We start from the raw sequence: 26,839 nt of genomic DNA, 5'->3' as shown, positions 1-26,839 counted from the left end.
GGGACTCACACGATTCACATTTGTAAGAATATGAATCTGTGCAGTCACTATAGAAAGGTGGTCTTTCAGTACAGTATAACAGTATGTTTACGTGTATGGTGTTTATAACATGTGTAAATGCTGCTCAGACCTTACCTGGGATGCCTGATTGTCCTGATGGCCCTGAAGAGCCCGGGGGACCAGGTGTCGTGAGGTCACAGGGTTCTCCTGCAAACAAAGTCACACCACTGAGATTATGCTGTTGTTCATTTCAAAAATCGGCTCTGTTTCTTACTGCAAGTACTGTACCTTCAAATGTAATTTAAGAGCCAGCGCCATCTAGAGATCAAGTAACCTTATGTTTTGCTGGCAATACACAGCTGTGCAGTAGATGGTGCTGGTGTTTACTAACATAAAGGCCCTGTCCACACTACATAACCGATCTGGAGAACCGTACTCAAAACCATTCTAATTAATCCAGCTCAAAGCGTCCACACTGAAGTACCGTTTCATGTTTAGTCGGGCTTAATCCGTCCACATACCATTAGAATAGTTTGGTTACAGTTCCTAGCAGCACAATGAACAGTGGAAATGAATACAATAGTATCCCACCATGCACTGTATTTTATTTTAAAATAATGTGTTATATATTAATAGAGGTCCACATTGATAAAAAGAAATAAAACAAGTATTTTGGAAAATGTAAATGCGAATGCACGCACGCACGCACACACGTAGGTCTTGACGTTTTCAGGTTTTATTTTTAATCAGGTTGCGTCCCTTTAAACAAATTGAGCTGATACTGTTTCATAATTAAACTCAGAAAAAAGCTGTTAATTACAAAAAAACTTTGTTTTTACCTTCATATCTTGCCTGAGCCTAATTCTGGTCCCCTTAATTTTATTAAGTGCTGACAAATTATGTGAATTGTTCATCCCCGATCCCACTTTTACTCACATTTCATTTTTGCAGTCGACTAATTTAACATTGTGCTTTTGTTATTTTCCCCACTTGGTTAACAGAGATGTCCTATCAGATCATTTTTTTTAAGCAGAAAAATGAATACCTAGAGCGGAGTGTACACTGATAACAAGTCCTTCAAGCACCTGTTCTGAGTATTTCGCAAAACATATCACAAAGCATTTGGGGATATTGGAGGATACACAAAAAATGTAGTTCAGTATTAAAGGGTCTGATAAACCGCACTACCTGATGCGATCTAATTAGAACCTGACTCGAGACTGCCCCCTGAAGTTATAATAATTATTAGACAAGTCCGTTTGGTTGACAAAGGATGTTATATACGTCGGTGCTGGAGTCTGTCAAAAGCAGAATCTCTGACTGAGCTGGAAATAAAACTCTGGAGTCCAGTGAAGTAAACAATTATATCAACACACTATAATGCCCGAGTTGACAATGAAAAATAATGTTTTTTTATTTTGCAGATCAAAGTCAAATCAATGCACCAGTACAGTAGGTAGGCCTATGTATATTATTATTATTATTATTATTATTATTATTATTATTATTATTATTATTATTATTATTATTATTATTATTATTATTTTACATTTCTAGACACCGCTATTTTGAAATGCAGGTTGGTGTCAGTTTCACTGGAGGCTGGAGGCTGAGCTGTGCTGAGGTTTAAAAAGTAAAGCCTTTATGACATTGGGTTTATCGGAGGAGATAGTGATGCTGTCCTCAGTAGCATAAAACAATGTGGAATCTCTATAGAAGTGAGACAGTCAGTCCCACAGTCATGGAGATTATATGACAAGTGGAATCTCTCTGTGTGACAGGTTGACTGAGTGGTCTGACGTCAGGCAGACGCAGGAAGGAAAACTGACACCAGGGAAGTACTGCAGGTAAAGGCTGTGCCGTTTTTATTCAGCACAACAAACATAAATAAAATATTTAAACAAAAAAACACACTTGCTCACCGAGCGAAAATAAAATGGTTTGAACATAACAAAATCACGAACACAAAAATACACAAACAAAGGTCAGGCTGGGCAAATAGCCGTCACTGATCCTTTATGTTTTTACTCTTACGTTTCTCTCCTCGCTCTCTCCACTCTCACTCCTCATACACCCGCGCAGAGCTGGAGAGCTGCAGGCTTTTTTATAACAGGTGACCATCTCCCGATTAGCAACAAATTAAATCACCTTATTAATTCGGGAGATGGCCACCTTCTGCACGAGTTTACTAATTGTGTGTTGTGGATGGGGCTACCCATCCACGCTACTAAATAATAACAAAATAGACAAACGGCTACGCCGTTAAAATACCTAATAATAATAAGCCCCGCGGCGCTCGCCGTCATATAAATACAAAACAATAATAAATCATAAAACAAAACAAATACAAAACACACTGCACAGGGGCGGAGGGGGACTGCTCGCCCTGTTACACTCTGCCATTCACTTTCATTGGGATTCCTAATCCTGTTATTCTGCAATAAAACAATACAGTACAGTCTGAATGGTATGGTCCCCTTTATTAGTGTAAACAATTCAAGATTGAACTGTAGCCAAAACAAAAGCAAAGGAAAATACTATACAAAATGAAGAGGTAGAGAAAAAAAAAGAATATTTGAATAAAGGTTTTTACAGTCTGCTAGAGAAGAGGTTTCAAGCAGCGGTGTTGATGTCACTTATCAAGCCATTCCATTCCATCTACCTGCTGTGGTTGTATCATTGTCCTCTCTCCCAGCACCGTCCTGAGCACTGCAACAGACACATTCACCTTCCATCCAGCAAAGAAAAGAAGCAAGCAAAGCAAGCACGGCGTTAGAGGGCAAGCAAAAACAGAAGCAGAAGCATAAGCATGAGTCGACACGTTCTACAAGTATGCATTCATCTCTAGAAGGAGAGAAAGCATACAGTATGCCAGGATGCAAAAGCTCTCATTGCTGTCTGTAAAACATCTAATTAAGATAGCATAACACTTTTTGTGTGTGTGTGTGTGTGTTCTGATCAGCACTATTTTCTCTGCTGTGGTGTCAAAGAAATGTTTCAATCAAAATCACTGATTTTATCTCAATAATTATTTATGAAATAAATGTAAACATACTTACATATCTACATACATGGATAAATACATAGCATTACATACACGCTGTATTCATTTACAGAGATGTTTGGGTTTTCATTTAAAAATCTAGCATTTTTGGTGCTGGGATCTAAAATGTGTGGCGCCTCAGCTTAAATCCACCGAAAATAAAACAAATATTCATACAGGGACTAAGGAGAATATCAGCAGGCCTCATCGTTTATTAGAGTCTGGAATCTCCTCGATCACCACACACGAGAACAAGCTATCGCTTAACTTTATCTTCATGCTTGGTTGTCGTACAGGAGGTTATTGGTTGGCTGCACGTACTGTCCCTGTTGAAAAGGCTTGACTTACCTGGAAGCCCTGGTAAACCTGCAGGCCCGGGGACACCATCTAGGCCAGGATCACCTTGCGGCCCGGGGATACCTTTCTGAGACTGAGAGCCAAGCCCGGGCTGACCCACTTCACCCCTCAGTCCTCTTACACCTGGTGGGCCCATAAATCCTTTGTCTCCTTGATGGCCTTTTGCCCCGTCGCCCTGCAACAAACAGTAGGCCATACCATCTTAAAAAGTAAATACCAGGGTTCCGAATAATATAGCATTATGTGTCCCCCACATGTTGCTACAACTGTTTAAATAATGTCATTTTTCCTTTCATTGTTAACATCCTGACAAATTTCTACACTTATAACTTTAATGTCTGTTTCAAAGCTGTTTTCAAAATGGCTGCTCTACTGCACTGGGGTTTGAGATCTGTCCTCTAAATCACCGCAGGAAGAAAAAACATAACAACAAGTGCTCTGGTTTTTCTGTTCCGTACCACATCATGGATCATTATTGCTGTGTTAACTGTTTGACAATGTCGGCAATAATTCTTACTCTATCAGTGCACTAGGGTGGCCATTTTGAAAAGATCTTTGATACAGACATTAAGTGTAAAAAGTTATTAAATTCCAGGTAAGTTATTTAAACAGTTGTAGCAACGTGTAACGCTATATTTTTTGGAGCCCTGCTACCTACTCTTTAATGAATAGATTTATTTAATACATGCCAATAGACAATTCTTAAAGGAATGAGTACGGGTATCGGCACTCCCCTAGTTAAATATTCTTAAGCAAACACTTACAGGGAGGCCTTTTAATCCTGGAATGCCATAGTGACCATCTCTGCCTTGGCGCCCTCTCTGACCAGGTGGGCCGCGCAAACCGGGATCACCCGGCTCTCCTTTACGTCCTAAACAGCAACAATAGAGTTATTATCCAATATTAAAACTTACTCAGAGGCGGGTCCAATGAAAAAACGCTGAGCTGCTATCCCCCTGTTCTGTAGCGCTACTCAATCACACAAAGAATGCAAGACATATACAATCTGAACAAGCAAGGAGTTCAAAAGGAAACATTGCATACCTTTTTCAGTTGCTGTAGAAGGTTCACCTTTCTGTCCTTGTTTACCTACAGGTCCATCATTTCCTGGAAATCCCTGTGATGAAGAATATACTGTATTTAACATTAATAATTAGGGGCCCGTGGCCAGCCATTAACACACACATTTTCTAGAAATGTACTTGCTTATAAGAACGCCACTCTTCCAACTGCAAGCGGCACTCTCTCCGTCAGAGTTCCGCTATACTGGGTTTTAGGTTGGCTGCATTAAACCTGCAACTGTTTAAATCATTAAAATGAACCCTGCCTGTCCTCTCCGCTCAGGACAAAACTACTGTATTTCCAGTTAATTACGACAATGCTTTCACGATCCATACATTTTTTCTAAATATGTTAAAAAGTAATGTTCACAATGTGTCTTAGTGTATTAGTTACCCCACAAGAACCCTCCACCTCTCAAAGCAAACAGTTGTCACCCATGTAATGCTTCAGTCTTCCGAGTCTGTTTGAGATGTCACTTCACACAACACATAGCAGTACCTTACACCTCCAAAGTGTCAATTCAGAACTTTTTGCACAAAAGTGTCTTGTAAATGCGTCTTACCGGCAGTCCTCTTGGCCCGGTTGGACCTGGATCGCCCGAGTCTCCACGTTGCCCTTGTTCCCCGTGTCTTCCTGGTGGTCCTGTAATGCCAGCAGGACCAGTGGGGCCTGCTGGGGCTCTGGAAGTTTCACATAAACATTCCCCTGCATCTCCTACAAAAATAAGAAAGAATACAACAGCAGTCAGGGAGCATCACCAAAATACCAAACAAATACATGAAAAAGAAGATAACCGCTTTTCCTTAGAGATTCCCAGATTCGGAAGCTCTCAAGCATTTGTGATAACGAATATTCCACCCAATGGTAACAGGGCAACGGTTGGACGTGAAACAGCGACCCTGCGCACCACAAGTGAGCGGGTTACCCATAATGCATTTGTGATTTTAGAGGTTTTAACCTCATCTCACCGACGGGGGACAATCCATAACGGCAGTGTTTCACACAACACTGCCCTTTACACTCTTCACCATTTTAACCTCGAGATCGGCTTCAGCCTATCAATGAGATCCGGGTTTAACAGGGGCAAGGTTGGGCGAGAACTGGCTACCCCACACACCGCAAGCAAGCGTCTTAACCACTCTGCAAAGGAGCCAAGCGTGTCTATATTTGTGATTATAGAGCTTTTAACCTCATCTCCTCTCACTTCCAGGAGACAGAATCCGTAACGGCAGTGTATCACACAACACTGCCTGTTACACAAACATCACAATTCCATACCCAATTCTCCAGAGAAGACATCCTTGTCTCTAGGGAAGAATGGATTTCTTTCCAGGAATGAAATTTATAATTCATTTAGCTGAACATGTTCTCTTTAAGAAGTCAACATATATAACTTTAAACACTCATGACAAATATTTCAACAAAAGCGTTGGGCTTGGCATCTTGTAACAGACAGCACGACCAATACTACTTTTTGAAGGATAGGGATTTCCTTAGGTCACAGACTTATAGACTGATAGACTAACCTTTGAATCCCTTGCCCCCTGGGGGGCCCGGCACTCCCCGATCAGCTGGTCTTACAGGTGGGCCTCCAGGAAAACCTGAGGAAGTGAGAGAGCGAATCTTCAGAGCAAGTCAAACTGCAGTATGAAGTAATGCTTCAGATACCTACACGGAATATGGTTTATTAAAATTCCTTGTGCATATTATATTCAATGCTGATTTTTAAGTAACATCTGGAAATCTATATAAAAAAAAACAAAAAAAATCTAAATAAGCATTGAGTATGGTAGGATATGAAATATTTGATTATTATATATTTCACATTGAAACAAGACATTTTTTTTTTTACCTGATTTCCAAAACACAATACACTAGGTGAAGATAGAATAATTAATATTCTTGACTGATTTAATTTGCTGAGTGTGTTTGTGATAATATACATGGCAAATAACTTCACTTTGGAAAATCAAAACATGTAGGAGAAACTAGGATTCCAAGAGATATAAAACACAACTAAAGCACTGCTACCAGTATGACAGTGGAGTCTTCCTGACTTACTTGGGCCTTTGAGTCCTGGTGGGCCAGGTAAGCCAGGTTGTCCTTCTTCACCCTTCGGTCCGGGCTGGGCTGCAGGAAGTCCTGGTTCACCACTGACGCCTTTGGACCCTTTTCGGCCTGCTGGGCCTGCTGGACCATGTCTCCCTGGAAAAGGGAAGTAAACATTTAGCTGGGCCCTTGTAATGAACTGGCATCTCAGCCCACTGAATTGAATGGAAAGGCAAGGACACAAACATTCAGGTTTCAGATTTTCTACCCTTGCCGACCTCTAGTGATTACCCTACATGGAAAGCCAATGCATATTTAAAATGATTATATATGGCCCGTATGAGATATAAGACTAGACTTTAAGGACAAGAGAAGAGCAATGTTAAATTGTGTTCAGCCCAATATGATATTCTGTTTTTTGTGACGTCTTTAAGGCATACCCTCAAACATGGATGCCTCCAGGACTACTTAACTTAATATTCATTTTGTAAATAATAGCACCTGATTTGATCTATAGTATGGGTTTAAATTAGTGTAAAATAATTTGACCTGTACCAGAGGAAAAACAGAGCAATAATGGGTCTTGCCTGGTGTGAAAGCTTGTTGTCCAGGTAACCCTGAGTACCCCGGCAGACCTGGTTCACCTCTCATGCCTTTCTGACCCTTCTCCCCTTCAGTTCCTGGTTCACCTTGGAAACCTTGATCAGGAAAACAGCGTTACCATTTAGTGATTGCCATGTGAAAAACCAAGTACAATGCATTACAATAATGAATGGAAGTGCATGGCAGGTGGGTTTCTGTTAGCAGTTCTCTTAAGCATGAGGCACCGGGTGTGGATAATAATAAAGAATAACACGAATATATCCAAAACAGTCCCTAAGGATTAATACAGTCAACTCACAGACACACAATCATTTTTAGTCTTTTCATGCATTTATTATGTTCTCTCATTTTGGCATGAACAGTGTATTGCTTCAGCTAGGCGGCATGGACTGTAAACTGAGGAGGCATCTGAGAAAAACTACATGTCCCACAATTCCAGATTCAGCGAATTTCTGCCTAACATTACCAGAAAGGGCGCTGTGTAAGTTTGGTGGTATGCTTCCCCATAGATGGGCTGACTCGATGGTAGATGGAAACCGGAAGTTGGTCATTTTGGAGGAAGCGCATAGCTGCAAGTGCACTGAACAACTCACATTGCGATCAGCTGTGGGGCAGGCAGGCAGCGATTGGATATAGACCATGGTGCCAGGCTGATCACAGGGTGGAGTTTAGTAGTACAAAGGGTGACACAGCTACGTGAGTACTGCTCCTTACACTGAAACGTGAACAACCAGCCACAGCGCCGTTGCTCTTTGTTTTGTTTTGTGTTCGCAGAGTACTAGCCAAGTGTGAGCTGCAGCCAGGGAGCCAGCATAGAAACCTCTGAGCACTACTTGCCCTGCACATCACAGCACAGAACAAACCCACACCATCCATGCACCACCAGTATTGGAGCACTCCCCGTGCACAAATGTGGACTTCTGGGTGGACTGTATTTATTGTTTGGGACTGGAAACCCACCGTGGTTTACTCCCTGATACCACTGCTGGTAGAGGGACAGCTTTATTATTTTACTAAATAAACACAGACGTTTTGATTATTGAACTGAGCTGTTTGGACATTCATTCCTTACCCACACCACTCACCTCCTGGCACCATCAAAAACTACCTACTGGAAAATTATAAAAAGACATGATGGAAAAACTCAATAACCCGCTCAATGATGACTCATTTTCTTTTGTTACTCATTTCCGTGTCCTGTTACCAACCAAATAACAAACCTATTATCAGGTCCCTGTGAGTTTGTAGTTTAATTTTGAGATTAAAACCTTAAAACAGAACACAATAATTTGGCCTGTGAGAGAAAAGAATCCACATACCTTTCAACTGCATATGTTTAATGTCAAGGTATGTTGTTGGTCCAGGGGGGCCTGTTTCACCCCTCGAACCCTAGAAACAACATTTAAAAGAATGCTTAAAGCTTGCACACACATGCTTATAAACATTACACATATCAAACGTTTGTGCTATTAACTAACCTGAACAAGTGTGCATGACTACAGTCATGTGACTTGAATCTTTTTTTGAGAACGTTTTTGTTTAAGGTTTTGAAATGTTCTAACATACAAAGCAGCACAATAAATACAGCATACAGAACATTTGTAGGTTTACAGATTTGTCATACAATGTATTTAAGTACAAAGTGATGTACATTGACAGTATACTGAAAACAAGTTCTATAAGGCTTTTAATCAATAGACAACGTAATGCATAGTGCAGAGTACTATGTATAGAGGGCAGGGTGTCTCAATTTACCCCCAGATTCTTGTACAGGTATCTTTTGCCACCCAGGGGATAATTGTGGGAGGGTGTGATGTCATAGCTCTATAAGAGGTTTTGTTGTTTAAATGAACCCAAATAATAATAATACTTATTTAGTAAGTATTACACTTTTTAGTTGATTAGATTTTCTGTAAAAGATGATTATTGAGAGTGTTTTAGAGACGGTAAAACCCTGACCTTCATCCCTGTGCCTCCGTTTCTTCCTGGGAAACCACGGATGCCTGGAATTCCCTGTCATGAACAGAAGCGAAATATCATTACTACACACATAAAGTATAGTAGAAGAAACTCACACATGACACTAGAAAAAAAATAAAAATGATTGGGTATTACGTCTTAGCAGATGGGAGCATCACAGTTTTACAATTTATTTAAAAAAAAAAGATATGATTGAGGAACATTGCTGATTTGACAGTTGTACTGCTTTGTCAAATAACAAGATGTTCAACAACATCTTTTCCACGTAGGCTCCTGCACACCACACTGCTGGTACAGAGGTGAGAGTTACGGGCTGACACCACCAGGGAGAGACACTCGACTCTGATTCCCCTCTTCCACTTTCCACTCTGCAGAAAGCGTTCGATCCCCCCTATAACATGTTCATCTGTTAAAAGACCGACTTCACAGTCTATCACAGCTTCCTTAACTAGTGTATTGTTTAGATTCACTTTGTATCTCATTGTCTGTTTGAGCAATAACATCTGGGGACATCTTCAAATAATCACCCCTGTGGTCTTAGTAAAGCTCTCCTCAATAGTGAAAGTGATCATTAACACTATGCACAAAGACAACAAACTGCAAACAGGAAGTCACAACCTCAAATGGTTTCGGAGATATGAAGCTTGGACACCATGAAGGTGTCGGCTATATATGAGCTTTATAAGGTTTTACAGTGAGGTCTCAGCTGCTAAGATAACAGTGGTGACAGATTTACCATAAAATACAAAACAGCACTCATGGGATGCTTAATAAAAAAATAAAAAGTTGACTGTATTCTCACCTGTATCCCTGGGGTTCCTGGTTGTCCATCCAAACCTGACAAGCCCTAGGAAATAACCATTGTAATACCAGTTTTCAAACAACATTCCAAACCCCATGGACTCCACTCCCCCTCCAAAAAAAACAACGTACCCTCTGCCCAGGGAATCCCATCACTCCGTCCTCTCCTTTTTCAGATGAAAAACTGGACGTGCCCTAAAACATTTGAGAAATAATCCACGTTTAATCAGTTTCTTACAAACGGTGCGATAGCACTACAACATGCTCTCAGCCCTCTAAAACAGCTTGCATCACATTGAGGCAGCTGCTTACAACTACTTCTGCATGTTCTACAGAAAGACCGGCACCGGCAACCATAGTACAACCACATCATTTTAAAATAAATAAATACATACATTTATTTTATATAAAGCTAGGTAGTCATATTAATAGTTTACCCTGTGCTGCAATCTTTGCTTTAGGATCCCAATGTGTGGTTTGAACACATTATGTTCCTGAATACACCCAATCCCACATATCTACATTGTTAATCTGCTTCTCTGTCAAACAAGGTCTGGGCAACCACTGGAAACCATGACTTTTGGGGAACCCAGAAAAGGCTGAGTTTTAGGTTGTTAAGACTGATCACTGACATGCTTGGTTAATTAGCTGGACTCTAACATGAAATCAAGACAAAGCAGTCATTTTAACATGCAGTGCAAAAAAAGCAAACTTACTGCCTCTCCTTTTGGACCTCTTTTTCCCTTTTCACCCTGTGAAAATTGAAGTGAAAACTACATGTATATCAATAAAGAAGTGAATGAAAAGTGTGATAAAGAAACAATGTACTTATGATTGACATTATGGTGTCCCCAGCATTGAAACAGGAGGACTGGACATGGGGCATTTGTTTCCCCTTTTATTCCACTCAGAAGCCTAACTTACTAAATACCTTGGTATCCCCGAATAGCCATTGTCTCTTCTTTAAAAATCATGCAAAGTAACTTAATGATCAAGCCATCTGACAAGTGCAGTAGTACCTCAAAATGCTATCCTGTTTTAGGAAAGTAGTGGCTGTGGGGCTTTTATCATCCAATCTTTCCCACGCAGACCATATCTTTGTATCACTGAACTGATAATTGTCTCCTCTTTAGATATATGCAATTTACTATCAATTTATTACCAATGCAGTACGACTGTGTGGGACAATTGTTCTTCATTGTCCCCCAGAACATTTCTGCAATGGTGACTGACAAGACTGGTACAAAATTCAATGTGTATATATATATAGACTTCACAGATAGGACCCCACTACAGACAAGGGTTGTTCGCTTTACATTGCAAATTAAAGTTGCCTGTTGCTCTTCAAATGGGTGTGTCAAATAGGGTGGAAAAATATTATACAGAATTGATCAAAACAAATACAAAAAATCAATTGGTGGCATGTAGAGTAACTCTCTAGAGGGGTCTATCGTTATACAATGAGAAAGTCCCACCACCTCTACAGTATATACATTGTTTAAAGAATATAGAAAGAACAAAATGTGTAGCTTACCGGGGGTCCATATAATTCCTTCCCAAATGAGAGACTAGGCGTACCTGGTTGCCCTGGCAACCCAACCTCACCCTAAGGTACAGACATGGAGATATGTGTAAGTAAATCTTCACAGGGGATAATTAGTCTCTACCAATCTAATGTAAGACAAGCCTATATAAAAAAAGCCTACATTCATGTGTAATTTCAAGAATGTTTACTTTTGATTAATGCAATTTAAATACATTTTTGACTGCTTTTGGGTTATTTAACAGTATAGAAAAGTTTGATTCATGCAAACTTAATTCCTTCTTACATAAGACTTGTGTTTTAGTAGTATAACTACCAGCCCATCTTCCAGTACATTGTTTAACAATGGGGACACCTGCTGGACATAAGTGGGAACGCCTCTATATTCGGAAACAAACTACAACAAAGTAACTCCACAAGTTTGATGTTCACGTTTGTAAACAAGCACATCATAATCCTTACTGTATTCATAAAGTGTAGTGATATATTTCACAGTGCTTCCGTATTCCACTTCAAGAAGTATGTCAGTGACATACACAAAATCAGTTTCCTGCTTTGTAGCGTCAACTAAGCAGCTCTGAATGACCAACTATGTGGTGAGCAATTCGGTGGCTTCTACTGCATTGCTTAAATGATTTGAACCAGGAAGAGTTGCTTTAATGTTGATTACATTTCACATGCATGTGAATGGATCTGTATGGATCAGTGGTTGTGATTGCTTTTCCTGGACATGTACTCACTGGTCCTCCTTTTTCTCCCTTAGGCGATACTCCATGGGAACCCTGAAAAAAAAAAGATGACTTTAAATCAGACACAACTACAGAGTATATTTACTCAACAACATTAGTATAGATTGAACTATTAGATAATCTGGCAGCTTTCCAAAACAAACTTTTCCAAAACTACCACATAAAGAAACAGCCAAGTGTTTTGTCCAGAGATAGTGAATATCAAGTTGCAGGCAGTATACAGTCCAATAACACAACACTATGTTTTTCCGAAAATAGAAGTTCAGTAATGAATAATTATCCTACAAATTGCACATGGCATGCATGTTGTAGTGTTTGCATGATTCTGTTAAACCTGCAAACTCATTTTTAATGACTCGCAGTGAGACGAGGCCTGGTGGAGGTAAACTGCTTTGGAAGGTGGTGTCAAACCTTTGGTCCTGGTGGTCCACGTTCTCCTATCCGTCCCTAAGAGGTGAAAAAAAAGGTATGAGCTGGATTTGACATTTTAAGGTTGGGAAAAATATTACTGTTATTTCTACAAAGACAGTTTTTTTTCTGAAGTAGAAACAAGTTAAAGTGCACGTCGTCTCATTTGGGAGAATTCTAAAAAAAAAAATACAAAACATGGCAAAGAGCAACATTTAACAATGGCATGCTCTTGAGACAATGTGGGGAAGCTCGCATTCCACTGTCCCTGGTCTGTGAATGAGACAGGACTTGAGTCTCTTGTGCTGTGAATCCATCTCTTTCCACAAGCACCCAAATTAAAAATGTAGTGTACGTACAGAGAACCTGCCTTCAAAATGGACTCACCTGTGGCCCTGGATTGCCTTGTGGTCCTGTGAAGCCTGGACGCCCCTGAGGGCCCTGTAGATACAAGGACCCAATGTAACTGAAGCCATTCTAATTGGAAGACTGTTAGAATATTATAACAAATAAAAAATAAAAACACTTACTGAAATTCCAGGAAAACCTCGGTCACCAGGGTCCCCCTGAAGAATACAAAAAGCACATAAAGGGTCATTTTCATTCGCAGGCATGTTTTTATTAAAGATACAGGACTGTACATAAGCAAGGTTTAGGCACTACAATGATATGTAGTTTACATCAAAGCATCCCTACTTTTATTTTTCTATAAGAGCCACTGTTGACCAGTTAGACATTATAGATTTTATGTGTGTCTTCCAGGGACACCAAAAAATATCCTTAATCTTTATGTAGCATGTGACACAACAATGCACAAGTATATAAGCAGCTCCATCCACAGCAATGTAGATAACCGGCAAAACCACAGTAGTTTTACTGCCTTGTGAAATATTATATTCCGAGACTCAATTGGTCACAGATTGTAATATTATACACTTACAGAAGACACTTTAAATCTGTAACAACCTCCCTTTAGTTTTAGTGATTCTGTTTTGTTTTTTTTACTTACAAGTGGCACAGTGAAACCAGTTACAGTCTTGCACTTTCCCTAAATACCCTCTAATGGGGTGCCTCTACTTGACTAGACTGGTTTACATTGTTTCCAGGGGTCAGCAGCATATTATTCAGAGTCCTTACATGGTTGTTTTGTGAAAGCAGCTCCAATACTCTTACCCGTAATCGATTCATGATTACTGTCACTGGCAAAGGCTCTCCCTTCTGTCCTTTTGAACCTGGGATACCCTGCATTTAAAAAATGAGAAATATGAAGCACAGTACTTAGTACACTCCAAGGCCTCCTACATGGAGTATTTCATTTTTATCCATTTAAATGTGCATTAAAACAGACACTGTCAAAGACCTGGCAGTAGACTAATCAGAACAGAAACAGCAAAGAGCACAATTTTGTAACTGAAAGTCAACCAACAACACTTGACAGAAATTACATTTTTAGCATTTTAGTAAGTTAGAAAGTAATATTCAAAAGGAGCCATCTATCACTATATACAACTGTTTTTAACGCTTTCTTTCTTTTCTCAAGACTGTACCTACCGGCAAACCGGGAACGCCAGTAAATCCTGGCAGTCCAAATTGTCCGGGGTCTCCAATGGTCCCGTTGCAGCCATCAGCACCAGGTTTCCCTCTTGATCCTGGCTGACCTGGATGACCCTGGTCCAACACAGTGTTCACAGATGACGTTACACAACTCTAGTTAATGTACAACTCTTGAGGACTCCAGTTACACAGATGCATTTGGTCAGATGGTGTTCAATATTTTACATGTGGACAATCACTAGAACTTGTTTAAACAGTGTTGTATACCAGGCTCATTTTGTTCTGTGATATCTGAATGTCATTAAGCTGACAAATTCCCTTTTTTAATGTAAATCGCTGTTTTGGTTTGTTTCTTCTGTCATTTTGGAGACAGGTCAGTAAAAAAAAAGTCACATTTTAACAGTCCGTAAACCCACAAATATAAAAAAAAAAATCTTTGATTTTGGATCGAAATAAAGGATGTTATAATTTGTATTGCTGTGTAGCTTTTCCAATCAGCTCGAATGACGTATACCTGCACCTTATGTGATGGCAAAGTATCAAGAATGCCAATTAACAATATTGTGCTGAAATGAGTACCCATTCTTCAACCAAGCAGCCAATGCACAGTGAGCTCGGGATATATCGTCCAGCTTGCAATGCTTTTCCCACACGTTTTCTTACACTTTGTCAGGAATATGTTGGGTTTGCCACACAGTACTGCAGAATTAGAACATGTTTTTTCTGAGATGAACCTTGTAAGAACAGACAAGAAATCAACTGTCTACCGACATTCAGGATGGAATTCTCACTATCAAGACTGCTGTTAACAACAGCACCAGCTTCAACCCAACGAAGCAAATGATCCAGTCTGCAAATGTGTCCATGTCTGGCCATAAGAAGTAAATACAACCTCAAGAAATGTAAGTACACAACAATAGCCTATTGTATAATGTATGTTATTGTTTCAGCTATTCTTTTTTAAATGATGTCAATAAAAAAAAATACTGACACTGTAAGTCTATGTCAGTAAAAACAAAATTGCAAGTTTGGCATCCCTAAGACAGGCATACCAGCCTGACTGAGAGAGATGGCTACAATATTTAACTTTTTTTTATCTGAAGAAACCCAGAACATGAGGGGTTACATTCTTAGATTTACCATAAGAATATAATTGGTATTATAAAACTACAGTGCACTACCTACTATCATATTTACAATAAGTTATGTTAGAAACCTACTAGACTTGCCCAGAATAAATTGAAGAGTTAGAAGATGACCAGTGTGATTGTCAGTAGGGTAACTGTTTCCAATTGTACCGATGTGTAGGAGTATGCGTAACGTTGAACTTGACCTCCTATTAAGATCTGTTGCTACATTAGGTCCATTAAATGAACCAGACATTTTAAATATCAGCTACAATTGAATTTTAAACAACCCTACAGATGGGTAATAAAGTGTAACAGAACATTAGGACATCTGTATGGGAGGTCCCCTCTGTCTTGCTGAGAGCTGTGCTGAAGGAGGTGAGCTCAGCAGGATGGTGAGCATCCCCAGATGCACTTGCAGAGGTACTGATGGGGAATAATGGTGGTGCAAAAAAGTGCAAGTGATAGTGCCTGACTAAGGGTTCAATGGAAAGCTGGTTGAAGTTTGGAAAGGGTGGGAGCCCTTGCTCCTGCCCTCTGAACCACACAATGGTAACAAAAATAGCAAGACTTATATACCATAGTTTTGTTTTAAAATCAAACTGTTTTTGGTGGATATTTACAGTATGTTTTGAGATTCTGAATGGTTAAAAAGAGACACAATCCCCTGGTGATTTATCGTGGCTGCTCAGGGATTGACCATCAGTATATTTTCTATATGCCAGCTGGGTCACTTCTCTACAGCCTGGACACAAGCATGAGACCAGGCTTGTTTACCATCACATTGCATGAATACCTGGTAAAGTCAGTCCATTTACTGGCTATTGTTACCGAAATCAACATTTAAATACCTACCAGAAGTTTTGCAAGCTGTATAATAACTTCAGAAAGCCAACTGACCAAATGGAGAGCATACTTACAGGAATGCCGTCTGCTCCCGGAAAACCAGGCACACCCGTTACTCCCTTTAAAATAGAGAAAATAGTCAAGCTACATGTAGACCTGTCAAGAGGTCAGTAGAAGTAATTCCACTCAAAAGTCTGACTAGTGCAGTTCAGAAAAAAAGAGCTCCACCTAACACAACAGACCAGTTAACTGGGCATGTTCTTGGACCTACTCCCAATAATATATGTATATAATTGTTGTACACATCCTTATAAGCCATTAACAATTTAATTGGATTGTCTTTTTGCAAAGTTACATAGCGTTGAAAGTGTTAATGCTTCTCACCATTCTGTCAAACTAATATAAGTCTTATACCATAGCTCCTTTGGGCCCGTGGATCCCCGGTCTTCCTCGGTCACCCTTCTCTCCTTTTTGTCCAGCTAATCCCGGTGGTCCTGGGAATCCGTGGGGTCCACTGGGTCCCTGAGGGCCAAGTAAACCTGGCATACCCTGTAAAAAAACAAACATTCATTTTAAGAAAACTCTAGGGCCACAATGTCCCTTTGGTACTGTGGTCAGAATTGGACACAGAAGTGCGATCTCACCAGTGCATTATACAACCTCATCATAACTTTACAACACCAAGGTCTTTCTCTTGATGTGCCTGTTAAAGTTACACCTCCTCATTTGGTATTTGGATTCCACATGATATGTACATTTGTTAACATTTTACTTAATTTGCCACTTTTCTGTCCAGTTATTTTTGGATTTCCTGGGTGGCTCAAAGCATGCCGGCCATTCCCTCAAGCTTTGTGTCATCTGTAAATTTGACAAGCTTGCTAATTATTCATTGATGTAGATAAGAAACAACAGGGGTCCACGCATGGAGCCCTGCAGAACCCTACTGGGTACATAGCTCTAGCTATAGGTTTCCCCTCTTACAAGTACTCTCTGTTTCCTATGTTTCACCCAGTTATGTATCCACTTGCATGTACGTCTTTGTATTTCCACGTGTCACTTTGTCAAAGGCCAAGTATATGATGCCATAGGCTCTTTTTTGTCCATCCTTGCAATGACTTCTTTGAAGATGTCTAGAGGTTTGTCAGACTGGCTGTCTCCTATGATGCCATTGCTATATAGGTACTCCTCTAGTTTCCCTCTTACGATTGATTCCATAATTTTACATGTTATGGATGTGAGCCTGATAGGGCTGTAGTTTCCTGGTTCCGCCTTATCCCCCTTTTTAAATATGACGTCTCCTGTCTTGACTTATTTGTCAACACTCTTTGCAGCGGCTTGGCAATGAGCTAACTGATTTCTTTAAGCACTCTTGGGTGCATGCCACTCGGACCTAGGGGTTTGTTAGTCCTGAGAGCCCCCAGTCCTCTTATTTATACGTTATTCCTGATGCTTTGCTTGATGGATCGATTGAACGGTGTTCAAAATGTATGGCTCTGTAATGGCTATACTTTATAATGGCTATAGCACCACCATAAAGTTGATTTAACCCAGGCCTAGGCTACCCAATCTGATTGTCTTATTAGCCCCTTTTGCAATTGGCAATGTACCTTTGTATTGTGTTTTACTGAATACAAAAGACCTACTATGTTTGTCAAAACAATTAAAATATTTTTGAAAATATAAAGCACTTACTTGGACTTCCAGTTCATAAATGAGTACCAGTTGTTCTGAAACTATACACTTTAATGAGTGAAACTGTAGCAAATGATTCCAGATGCTTGAAGCTAAAATATTTAAGATAAACCCCAGAGAGGTAATAAACACAATGTAAGGTCTGGAAAAAAAAGAAAACAGCTAACAGCAAACAGACTTTCCTCTAAGACAAACACTACATTACAATTACAAAATATGTACTGTATTTAAACAGGTACGTGAAAAATCCAGTTAATTCAGCACTGTTATCATTCTTTTATGTTTTTAATTTTTATACCTGAGTTTGTATGCCAAACAATTCTACTTGAATAGCCCCCATTACCCAAGCCGGTCATTGCTGAAGTTACTAAAATCAGTAGAAACTGGTGCTTCTTGAAAAGCTGCCATTCATAATCACATCAAGAAAAAGGAAATCCCACAGTGACACAGCATCTAGTTAACACAGAGGTACCATGTACAGTATGCAGCAGCAGGTGCAGTGATTGAAGTACAGTATGTTAGGATCAGATCATCTTTCTTTCTTTCTTTCTTTCTTTCTTTCTGTCACATAACTGAATAGGTATGTCATATCAGATCAAAAGGTTAATGTTCCCTGGACACCACCTGTAATCAGAGTCTACAACACAATTGGAGGAACAGTCCACTTTCTTTCTTTCTTTCTTTCTTTCTTTCTTATTTTTGTGCATACAGATTGGCATGCATCATTACTCTGTGTGTTGTTTCTTGTTGATGTAGCAAATTATTTGTCGTGTTTTTATGAAGCAAACGAATGATTCGAAGGAAGAGGGAGTGTGAGTGTCTGGCAGCACATACAGTAGCATGTCCTTCATTATTGAGCAGCATTTAATGAAAACAAGGAGCTGTGCTTTCCTGTTGCTGGCAGATTTCTTTTTTAAGGGTATTACTGGTTTGGGTACCAGAAGAAAATATGTCCCACTAGCTGGCAGTAACTGCAGCGAGGTCTTTCCAATTGATAACACTGCTGTGTAGGCCATGAAGGGCCCTTTATAAACCAAAGTTATGAAAACCACTATCTCTAACAGGGCATGCAATTCTCTTTCAGGAGAACATAGCTTCAAAATACATTCTCAGCATGTCTTACTGTCCCCTTTTTGTGATGTTTGCAGGCATTCGGAGTGACTCGTACTGAACTGTCCCAAACTGTCCAGCTGAACACTGAGCCATGGTCAACTTAAGCTTTTGTTACACAGGTCTATAGCAGGCACTTTGACACAGACTGACACAGAAAAGAAAATGCACTGAATATGAACCAGAACAATTGTAAACATCATAGCAAGGTATGAGGAAAATGTCATTTGAAGACACTTACTCTTGGATGTGATTTTGTCTTTAATGGTAGTTGAACTATACAAAATAAATTTGATTGAACTGCTAGGTTGATTTATATGTGCCACTGTCAGTCCAGCTCTTCGTTACAATCAAGTCCTAAATTAGTCAATTGACTAATTAAGCACCTGTTTGGAATAACAACTTGGGCTGGAATGGATCTCAAGGGCTACAGTTAGTCAGTAGACCACTGATTGCCTACAATGTTATTTGGCCCTTTGGCCTTGTTAAACCTTCTTTATGGCACTGTGCCATCTTTTGCATGAATCAAGCCATTTTTTCCCTTCAAAAATGTTAAATATCAAAATAACACAATGCATCTGAAATTAAAAGGGTAAGGGTCTAATTATAAATAGTGATACATTATAACAATAAAAATGATCTCTCTTAAAACATAGATGGTTCAGTCAATACAGAACTATTAGAACCTTATTAGGCCTTCTAAATATGACCATCTACTTATTGTATACTAATGGTATGTAGCACACTCTATATTTAAGAAAAATAAATAAATAAATAAAACCCAAACAAAATCCAGGTTGCAGAAAAAGCCCAAATGTTCTACTGTATTTAAAATGTACGCAAGTAACTCCTTTTGTAAGAGTGTAGGATTCAGACTGGGCAATAAAACAGAAGCAGATGCTATTGTTCCCTGTTACTATTAGTTCTAAACTGTGCCATTAGTAATATGTTGTAATACTGTGAATGGGCAGCGTCATGGCTAAGGCTAGTAAATAGCAGGAATTAGACCCAGAGATGGAAAAGCTGCAATTTTAGCGCTGTCACACACTTATTTACAATACAGAAAACGAAACAAAGAAACAAGGCAAAGGGTCCAACAAAATAAGCATAGATAGGCTGGGCATTCACCTTCACTGCAAAGTTCAACAACACACAGGTCAAACACCCCCAAACTCCTTCCCCTAACAAAGGATTCAGCTTCCCTTATATACATGTGGCCATTCCCAAATTAGCACTCAATTATCTAATTGTGGAATGGCCACATTCCCCATAGGATTGTTGGCAAGGTCAGATTTAACACCATCCCTGCCAAGCTTACATTCCAAATGCACTTAACAAACACTAAATGTGTGTTATACTACCTGTTTACACTAGTATGCTGCCAAATCTAAACCTTAATAACAAGATGTTGCACAGTCATGGGATACATTAAAAGGAATCCCACTACTATTGTCTCAAGTGATCACATCCGGCACTGGGAACGTCGTCCTGCATAACTCCTGGATAAAAACCAATAAAACATCCCCCGATACAAAAAAAAAAAAGAAATCTGTGTATAGCCAATAAACACAGGAAAAAGAATGGAAATGGTTACTCAATTCATGTTGACCACCCCTTTCCCATTAAACAAACAAAAACCTACTACTAAAAAAACTAAAACAAACTACCTTTCCCAGTGCAGCTGGGCAATGTCCCTCCTTCCTGACTCGTATCTATCATTGATTCGTTCTGAATACATAAACCCACCCCAACTACTGAGTGGCAACACATTTCTACATTTCTGTTGGAGAATCCGCTTGCGAGATTTAAAACGAGATTACAATTAGGAATGGAGGCTTGTTTGCAGGATTTAAAGCTGTATTACAGTTAAGAGACAGACGATTTAAAACAGAATTGCAAATTGTGGCGAAATGTAAAAAAATGCCTACACAGAAAAAACCCAGAAGAATGTGCCTGTGACCATAGGGATTTCATTGTGGAAGACAGCAAAGGAAAGAAGGTACAACTTAAGTGTGCAAGTACTTTCGAGTTTCTACTACACTTATTTTGTAACCGAAACCGATAATTTCATACAGTATATAAAAAGCGAAAGCCCCCCCAAAAAAACGATTTACATAAAACTCGAAACAGAAGCCCTAGTTATAACATCCTATAAACCAATAGCCATATGAGTTTTATTGCGTTCGACAGACCTGTTATGACTGGTTTCCCTCCAAGGCCCAGCAAAAAGGCTGAAATCCGACCTGCACTCAAGGGAGTATCTGAGGTTAATTAAAATATTATGGAAGTTTTTTTCCATTTTCCTAAAACAAACATGCGTTTCCACAGTTCCGAATGTGTAACTAAAGTGTCCCGTGAGTAGAAATGGGCTTGCAAGATCACCAGCAAGCCTTTTAACAGAAAAGTTAGGAAGTATACCAGGCTTTCTATATTTTAAACTTAAAAAAACATGCATGTTCCTCCATTTGTGGTTCTCATTAAATTATTCTAGGGTACAGTACGTATCGGTGAATGCAAAGAAGGGGCGTGTAACTCCTGAGAACTGAGTCTGATGATACTAAAAATGCCCATTTGATGGCCTTGATGGCTCATTTTTGTTTGTGTCAGATAACCTTGACAACTAATGTAGGTATAATTTTAACCTTTTAAACTTGAGCCTAATTTTGCCGTGTTTTACTGTTCCGTAAGTATTACAAGCATGTAACACACATCAAATGAAAGGCCACAAAATTCTCTTCCTTGCTAGCAAAGTTTCTTCACTGACAAACACACAGTATACACATATATTATAAAAACTATCCCCCAAACAAAAACACATTAACAAAAAATTCTCATTTATTCTGTTACTCACTGAGAACAAAAGACCTCAAGGACAAAATTACACAGCAAAATGAGACTTTTATTGCTTCTGAGCATAAGTGCCAAATTTGGTATGAAACAGACAAACAATAACAAAGTTATGGCATTGGGAACACATATTTTCGTTTTTTTTACTGTTTCCAAACAAAAACAACAATTTATGAAAAAAATATGTGATATCATTAGAAGCCCTTTAGAGGCCTACCGATTTGATGTGCAATACAGCACTGCACTATCGAATGTATTGGATGGTGAGTTTCTGTAGAACCATCACATCCGGGCATGTGTCAAGGATAATAAAAATAAAGATTATGCTGGTGGGCACCATGGGCAGCAGTGTGGAGTAGTGGTTAGGGCTCTGGACTCTTGACCGGAGGGTCGTGGGTTCAATCCCCGGTGGGGACACTGCTGCTGTACCCTTGAGCAAGGTACTTTACCTAGATTGCTCCAGTAAAAACCCAACTGTATAAATGGGTAATTGTATGTAAAAATAATGTGATCTCTTGTAACAATTGTAAGTCGCCCTGGATAAGGGCGTCTGCTAAGAAATAAATAATAATAATAATAATATTATACGAGTGAAAAGGGTTAAAGCTTATTTCAAGGGTTTTCCACTAAAAAAAAAGTTAGAAAATTAATCACTGACAAAAGGAGTCCAGTAGCAATTTCTTTTATCAAAACACAACAGGTTTTATACATTTAACTGTTGATAACAAGTTTTATTTTCATTTGCTCATCTGCTTTTTTCATGAAGGGTGCTGCAATTGCGAACAGTAATCATTGCCCTGCTACAAGTGAAAAAGTGAAACAAATCAACCAATGCAAGCCTTTTGACTGAACCAGTGCCCTCTAGAATGTTCTGTGTGTGAACACAGCCTTAGTTTCGAAAGGGTTTCCTTCACTAATTAGGGAGCAGGCTTTTTTTGAAAAGAAAAAAGATTTTGGTTGTGTTGTAACTCTGACCTTACTTCCTAACGTTGCCCCAGACAGTAGGTATAATCTGGGAGCAATTAGACATGGAGCCAGGGCGCAAGGTCACAGCCAAACACATCCCAGCATCAGCCCTGTTACACTGAGCATGCAAGCCCGAGGATGTGAAGGGTGTGGTCCTGCCAATGCGCTGTATCTGTGGGTGTTAAAGATACAAGGGCCCTGCTCAAAGAGTCTGGCGAACGAGCCTATATGGAAACAAGAATGCATGCTCTATGTTCAAGAAACTAATTGGCTGACCTAGTTGTTGTGGTATTTTAAAGCTGAACAGTTTAAATATCCGATTTATCGCAAAATGCAAGCTGGATGGAGAAAGCTTCCAGAAATTTCATAACAACAATGGGCTTTGAGAAAAAAAGAAAAAAAAAACTGGGCAATTATGAGCAATGTGTAGGAGTATTTCTCAAGTAGTGAAACATCTGTCTTAAAAATTTACGAATGCAGCGTGTCAGAGCTGGAGACCCCAGTGGGAACATCTGTTCTGTTTTAAGTAACCATGCCTGGTCTACCTTGTGGGAAAAAATGCTCATGATTACTTTAATCTCTGTTGAAAACTGACATTGCTGTTCTTGCCAAAGTGCTTTCTAACCCCCCTTTTTCATTTTCTTTTTTTAAATCCTTTTTCTTTTAGCTTTCTAGTAATTTAATAGACGTATCCCTGGTTTAACTAGAGCGTTTATCATATGTAAAACACTCTCAAAGACAAGCACCTGATCTGGGGACTCTAAACATCTTGCTCAACCACTGGGTTCTTAATTCAAAGTATTTGCCTGAACTCACTGGACATATACATACGAGTTCAGTGTCCTGTCTTAATATTGAAAACCTGCATGTCCAAAAGATGCACTGGAAATAAGATAATTTCAGCTGTCTGCTGTTAATCATTTTACATGAAGTTAGTAATTTTGTAATCTTACAAAAACAATGACTGAAACAAGGATATTTAGTCAAACCCAGAATAGACAGCCATAGATGCCAGGTTTGTAACATTCTTGGTGGTACCCAGGGGCCAGGGGACAGAATCCCCTATACTTGGGAGAAATAAAGAGAAAACAATCTCTTTAAAAGCCTTATTTTAGACATGAAAATGTAAAATTTTCAGTAAACCCAATATCTATTGGATAAAACGCCTACCTTATGTAAAATTATCGTTGCTGTGTACTTACAATATCTCATTTTTGTGACTACAGTATATATTGCTTGTATGACAATATCAATAACATGTCATGCTTTTTTTATATCTGGATAAGTGTTTCTCTAGATACATGTCAAATGTAAACAGGACATACAAACAGCTGACTATTCCATCACCTGAACCAGTAATGCTGGGGAGACAGGGAAGGCTTTCATGTCTTTGAAGACTACACTCCATTTCCTTTATCTTTAAAGTTATGTAAGTTTTCTTATGACTACGGTTTAATAATGTGCTTAAAATAGATATATTGTAGAAAGATAAAATAACCTTCACTTTACTGAAATCAACACTTACATAACTGTACGAATGTAGGTTGAAGACCATGAAAGGGGAATAGGAGGTAAATGAGAACAAAGCATTACTATATTTATTAAAGAACGTGGTGGAGAATTATGATATGCTAGATTGAAGCACAGCATTCTTATTCAAATACATTAACTTGCGTTTTTGTTTAAATGAAACATCCTGTTTTCTTTTTTTTTACGGTCACCCTTTACCAGGTGAATATAACAATAGAGGTCAGTTTTGAAAGAGCCATGTCTCAAAGGCTGTGTTTTACTACTGCTCACCTCCTGCATCACGCTGGTATAATACCATCTGGTCGTGCACATGCAGCAGGGATGCATTCTTAACAAGTTAATGTTCTCAGGACTTGTCAGGCATTATTTCACTGCTGTGGAATTTTAATCAAGCAGCACTGAAAAAAAAAAAAATTGTTTCAGTTAAAGTCCACAGAGGCTAAAACACTGGAGCACAGAACCGTACCTGTAGCAATCAGGATGCAGTTTTCTGATTAGAAACAGGTTACTTTAGCTGGAGAACAGTTTGTTAATACTTAAATACTTGTCAAGAATAAATACCAAATGGATCATTAAACAACATATAGATTTGAAGAAGCCTCTATTCAGGAACACCAAGATATTTAGTAAGCTGGGGTATGAGAAAGGGAATGTTCTGCCTTTATTCATGCATCCCAATACTTTTTGGAGAGTAGTAGTAGAAAAATACTGAATAACTGACCATGTACTTTGGTATTGGCTGCAAACTATTTCACATGTTAAATGATTTCTTTAGACCTTGAATTTAGTTATAATAGTTTCTCTTTGCCAAATTACTATAATGATTCCAAATGGCTGTGATCTCATTGAGGACTGCTTCACAATCAAATGTATTGTTCACTACGAAATGTACCTTTATTTAACAACTTGTCTATCTTTAAAGAAGCAACATTCAATAAGGGATGCTCCTTTGTATCTTTTTCTTTCTTTCAAAAAACTAATTTTTTGCACATTATTTGACTGGTCTCGACAAGAAGCTACAGTAACAGGCCACACGCATAAAGTACTGCATAGCATGCACAAGGCAGACTTCACTGTCTTTACTGGTGTACTAATGCTAAAAACAACCCTAATAAATAGAAAGATACATTGTTATAAAAGCAAAAGATTGCTTCTCCTTCTATTGCTTCTCCTTCTATAGGAATGCCATGTCTGTATATTGTAATATAACAACATAGTTAGGCTTGCTGCTTTTTGATATTAATCGGTAAAGCTTGTTAAACGTCAAATTCCCCAAAAAATATGAGTACGACTGAAATAAATTTAAATACGATAAACATCGGTAAAACCGCTCGCTATTTTTTTTTTCTTACCAAAAATAATCATTTACAAATCATCTCTAGTTTGTGTAGTTTTTATACCTACTGTTCTGTCCCGTCTCCTTTCCGCTCTGAATGGTTAGGGGTCATCTCAGTGGTCTGTTAATACTGTAGTTTCACTGTCACTGTCACTTTCACCATATTCTGACATCATTGACTGAAGCAGCGCTAGAATACTCTCATTCGTTTAAATGACTGTCAATCATCAAGACCTACACCGACTGTGCATTTTCATTTGCCAGCTACAGCGCCTGTCATTTCCTTGTCAAACTTAACACTTTTTGCATGATCAGCTAAAGAGTACTTTTGCTGGAATTTGTTGACTCCAATTGGTCATGGCATTATAGACAGTTAGTGGATGGACTATACATGGACAAAACCCGGGCCACAAGCCAATTTCTTAGACTGTTCAGTCCATTTACTGTATGGTGGAAATACAGCTATGATTGTCTGAATCCTCCTCTTCCATTCCTATCCCCCCTTTTCATTTCTACTACAAAAAGAACTGTCCATTCACAGCAAGTTTACTTTTATATGATTATTCCAGATCATTTACTGTCCGTTATTCACATATGTTGTGCTCTCAGAAATCGGTTCCAAATCCTAGTCTGTGAGCTGAAATTACTTTTGTTCCACATCAACTCTCCATAGGACCATTCGTTTACACAAGGGGTGAAATTCTCAACAAAAAAGTGCAGGTATTCATATGCACAGCCGGGTGTAAACATTTTAAAAATTGCGACAGTTTGAGTGCCAATGAATAAATACTTTACAAATGTATACATATCAGTACACGATACATTTATAAAAACAAAATAAGCCTTAAAAATAACTGATCATTTATAACCAATTCACCATAAACAAAGAAGCTGAAAACACTGAAAGCTTTGTATCCTCTGCTTTTATCACTCAGTCATGTACTGTAATATAACACTTAAGTTAAACCTTAAATAACAAGCATTAAGAAATATTATGCAGTAACTGTTGTAGAGAGGAAGTTTTGTTTCAAGTTTTGTTATAAAAAATGGTATAAAAAAAAACAACTGTGCTATGTAAAAATGATACAAAAAGGTCCAAGTCAAACAACACACAATAGGGGCTAAAATACCCCTCAAATGTATTATGTAACAGGCACTACGACTACTAATGATGTACTTTTTAATCTCCATAGTATTCTCTGAAATCATCCTCATACTTTCCAGACCCTGGGTACT

General features: G+C 38.9%; 1 protein-coding gene across 3 annotated transcripts in view; it reads right to left on the bottom strand.

Moving 5' to 3' along the window:
* Positions 1-26,839, bottom strand: part of LOC117406566 (collagen alpha-2(IV) chain-like) — an 83,387-nt gene that overhangs the window by 14,384 nt on the left and 42,164 nt on the right. For 2 of the 3 annotated variants that reach the window (XM_059029141.1, XM_059029142.1), the window contains exons 5-27: positions 16,537-16,671; positions 16,197-16,241; positions 14,147-14,263; positions 13,769-13,837; positions 13,126-13,161; positions 12,983-13,036; positions 12,599-12,634; positions 12,179-12,220; positions 11,430-11,501; positions 10,612-10,647; positions 10,028-10,090; positions 9,897-9,941; positions 9,074-9,127; positions 8,434-8,503; positions 7,099-7,209; positions 6,524-6,667; positions 5,989-6,063; positions 5,025-5,176; positions 4,445-4,517; positions 4,165-4,271; positions 3,392-3,575; positions 2,663-2,728; positions 136-207 (exon numbers count right to left, since the gene is read on the bottom strand). In XM_059029141.1, coding sequence (XP_058885124.1) covers positions 136-207; positions 2,663-2,728; positions 3,392-3,575; positions 4,165-4,271; positions 4,445-4,517; positions 5,025-5,176; positions 5,989-6,063; positions 6,524-6,667; positions 7,099-7,209; positions 8,434-8,503; positions 9,074-9,127; positions 9,897-9,941; positions 10,028-10,090; positions 10,612-10,647; positions 11,430-11,501; positions 12,179-12,220; positions 12,599-12,634; positions 12,983-13,036; positions 13,126-13,161; positions 13,769-13,837; positions 14,147-14,263; positions 16,197-16,241; positions 16,537-16,671 — 1,858 coding nt within the window. The remainder of the gene's footprint in view (positions 1-135; positions 208-2,662; positions 2,729-3,391; positions 3,576-4,164; positions 4,272-4,444; positions 4,518-5,024; positions 5,177-5,988; positions 6,064-6,523; positions 6,668-7,098; positions 7,210-8,433; positions 8,504-9,073; positions 9,128-9,896; positions 9,942-10,027; positions 10,091-10,611; positions 10,648-11,429; positions 11,502-12,178; positions 12,221-12,598; positions 12,635-12,982; positions 13,037-13,125; positions 13,162-13,768; positions 13,838-14,146; positions 14,264-16,196; positions 16,242-16,536; positions 16,672-26,839) is intronic. The other variant, XM_034010652.3, reaches the window with a different exon arrangement.

This window comes from Acipenser ruthenus, chromosome 8 (assembly GCF_902713425.1).
Source record: "Acipenser ruthenus chromosome 8, fAciRut3.2 maternal haplotype, whole genome shotgun sequence".
In the NCBI taxonomy this organism is placed as follows: domain Eukaryota; kingdom Metazoa; phylum Chordata; class Actinopteri; order Acipenseriformes; family Acipenseridae; genus Acipenser; species Acipenser ruthenus.
This window is presented reverse-complemented; position numbering and strand designations above follow the sequence as displayed.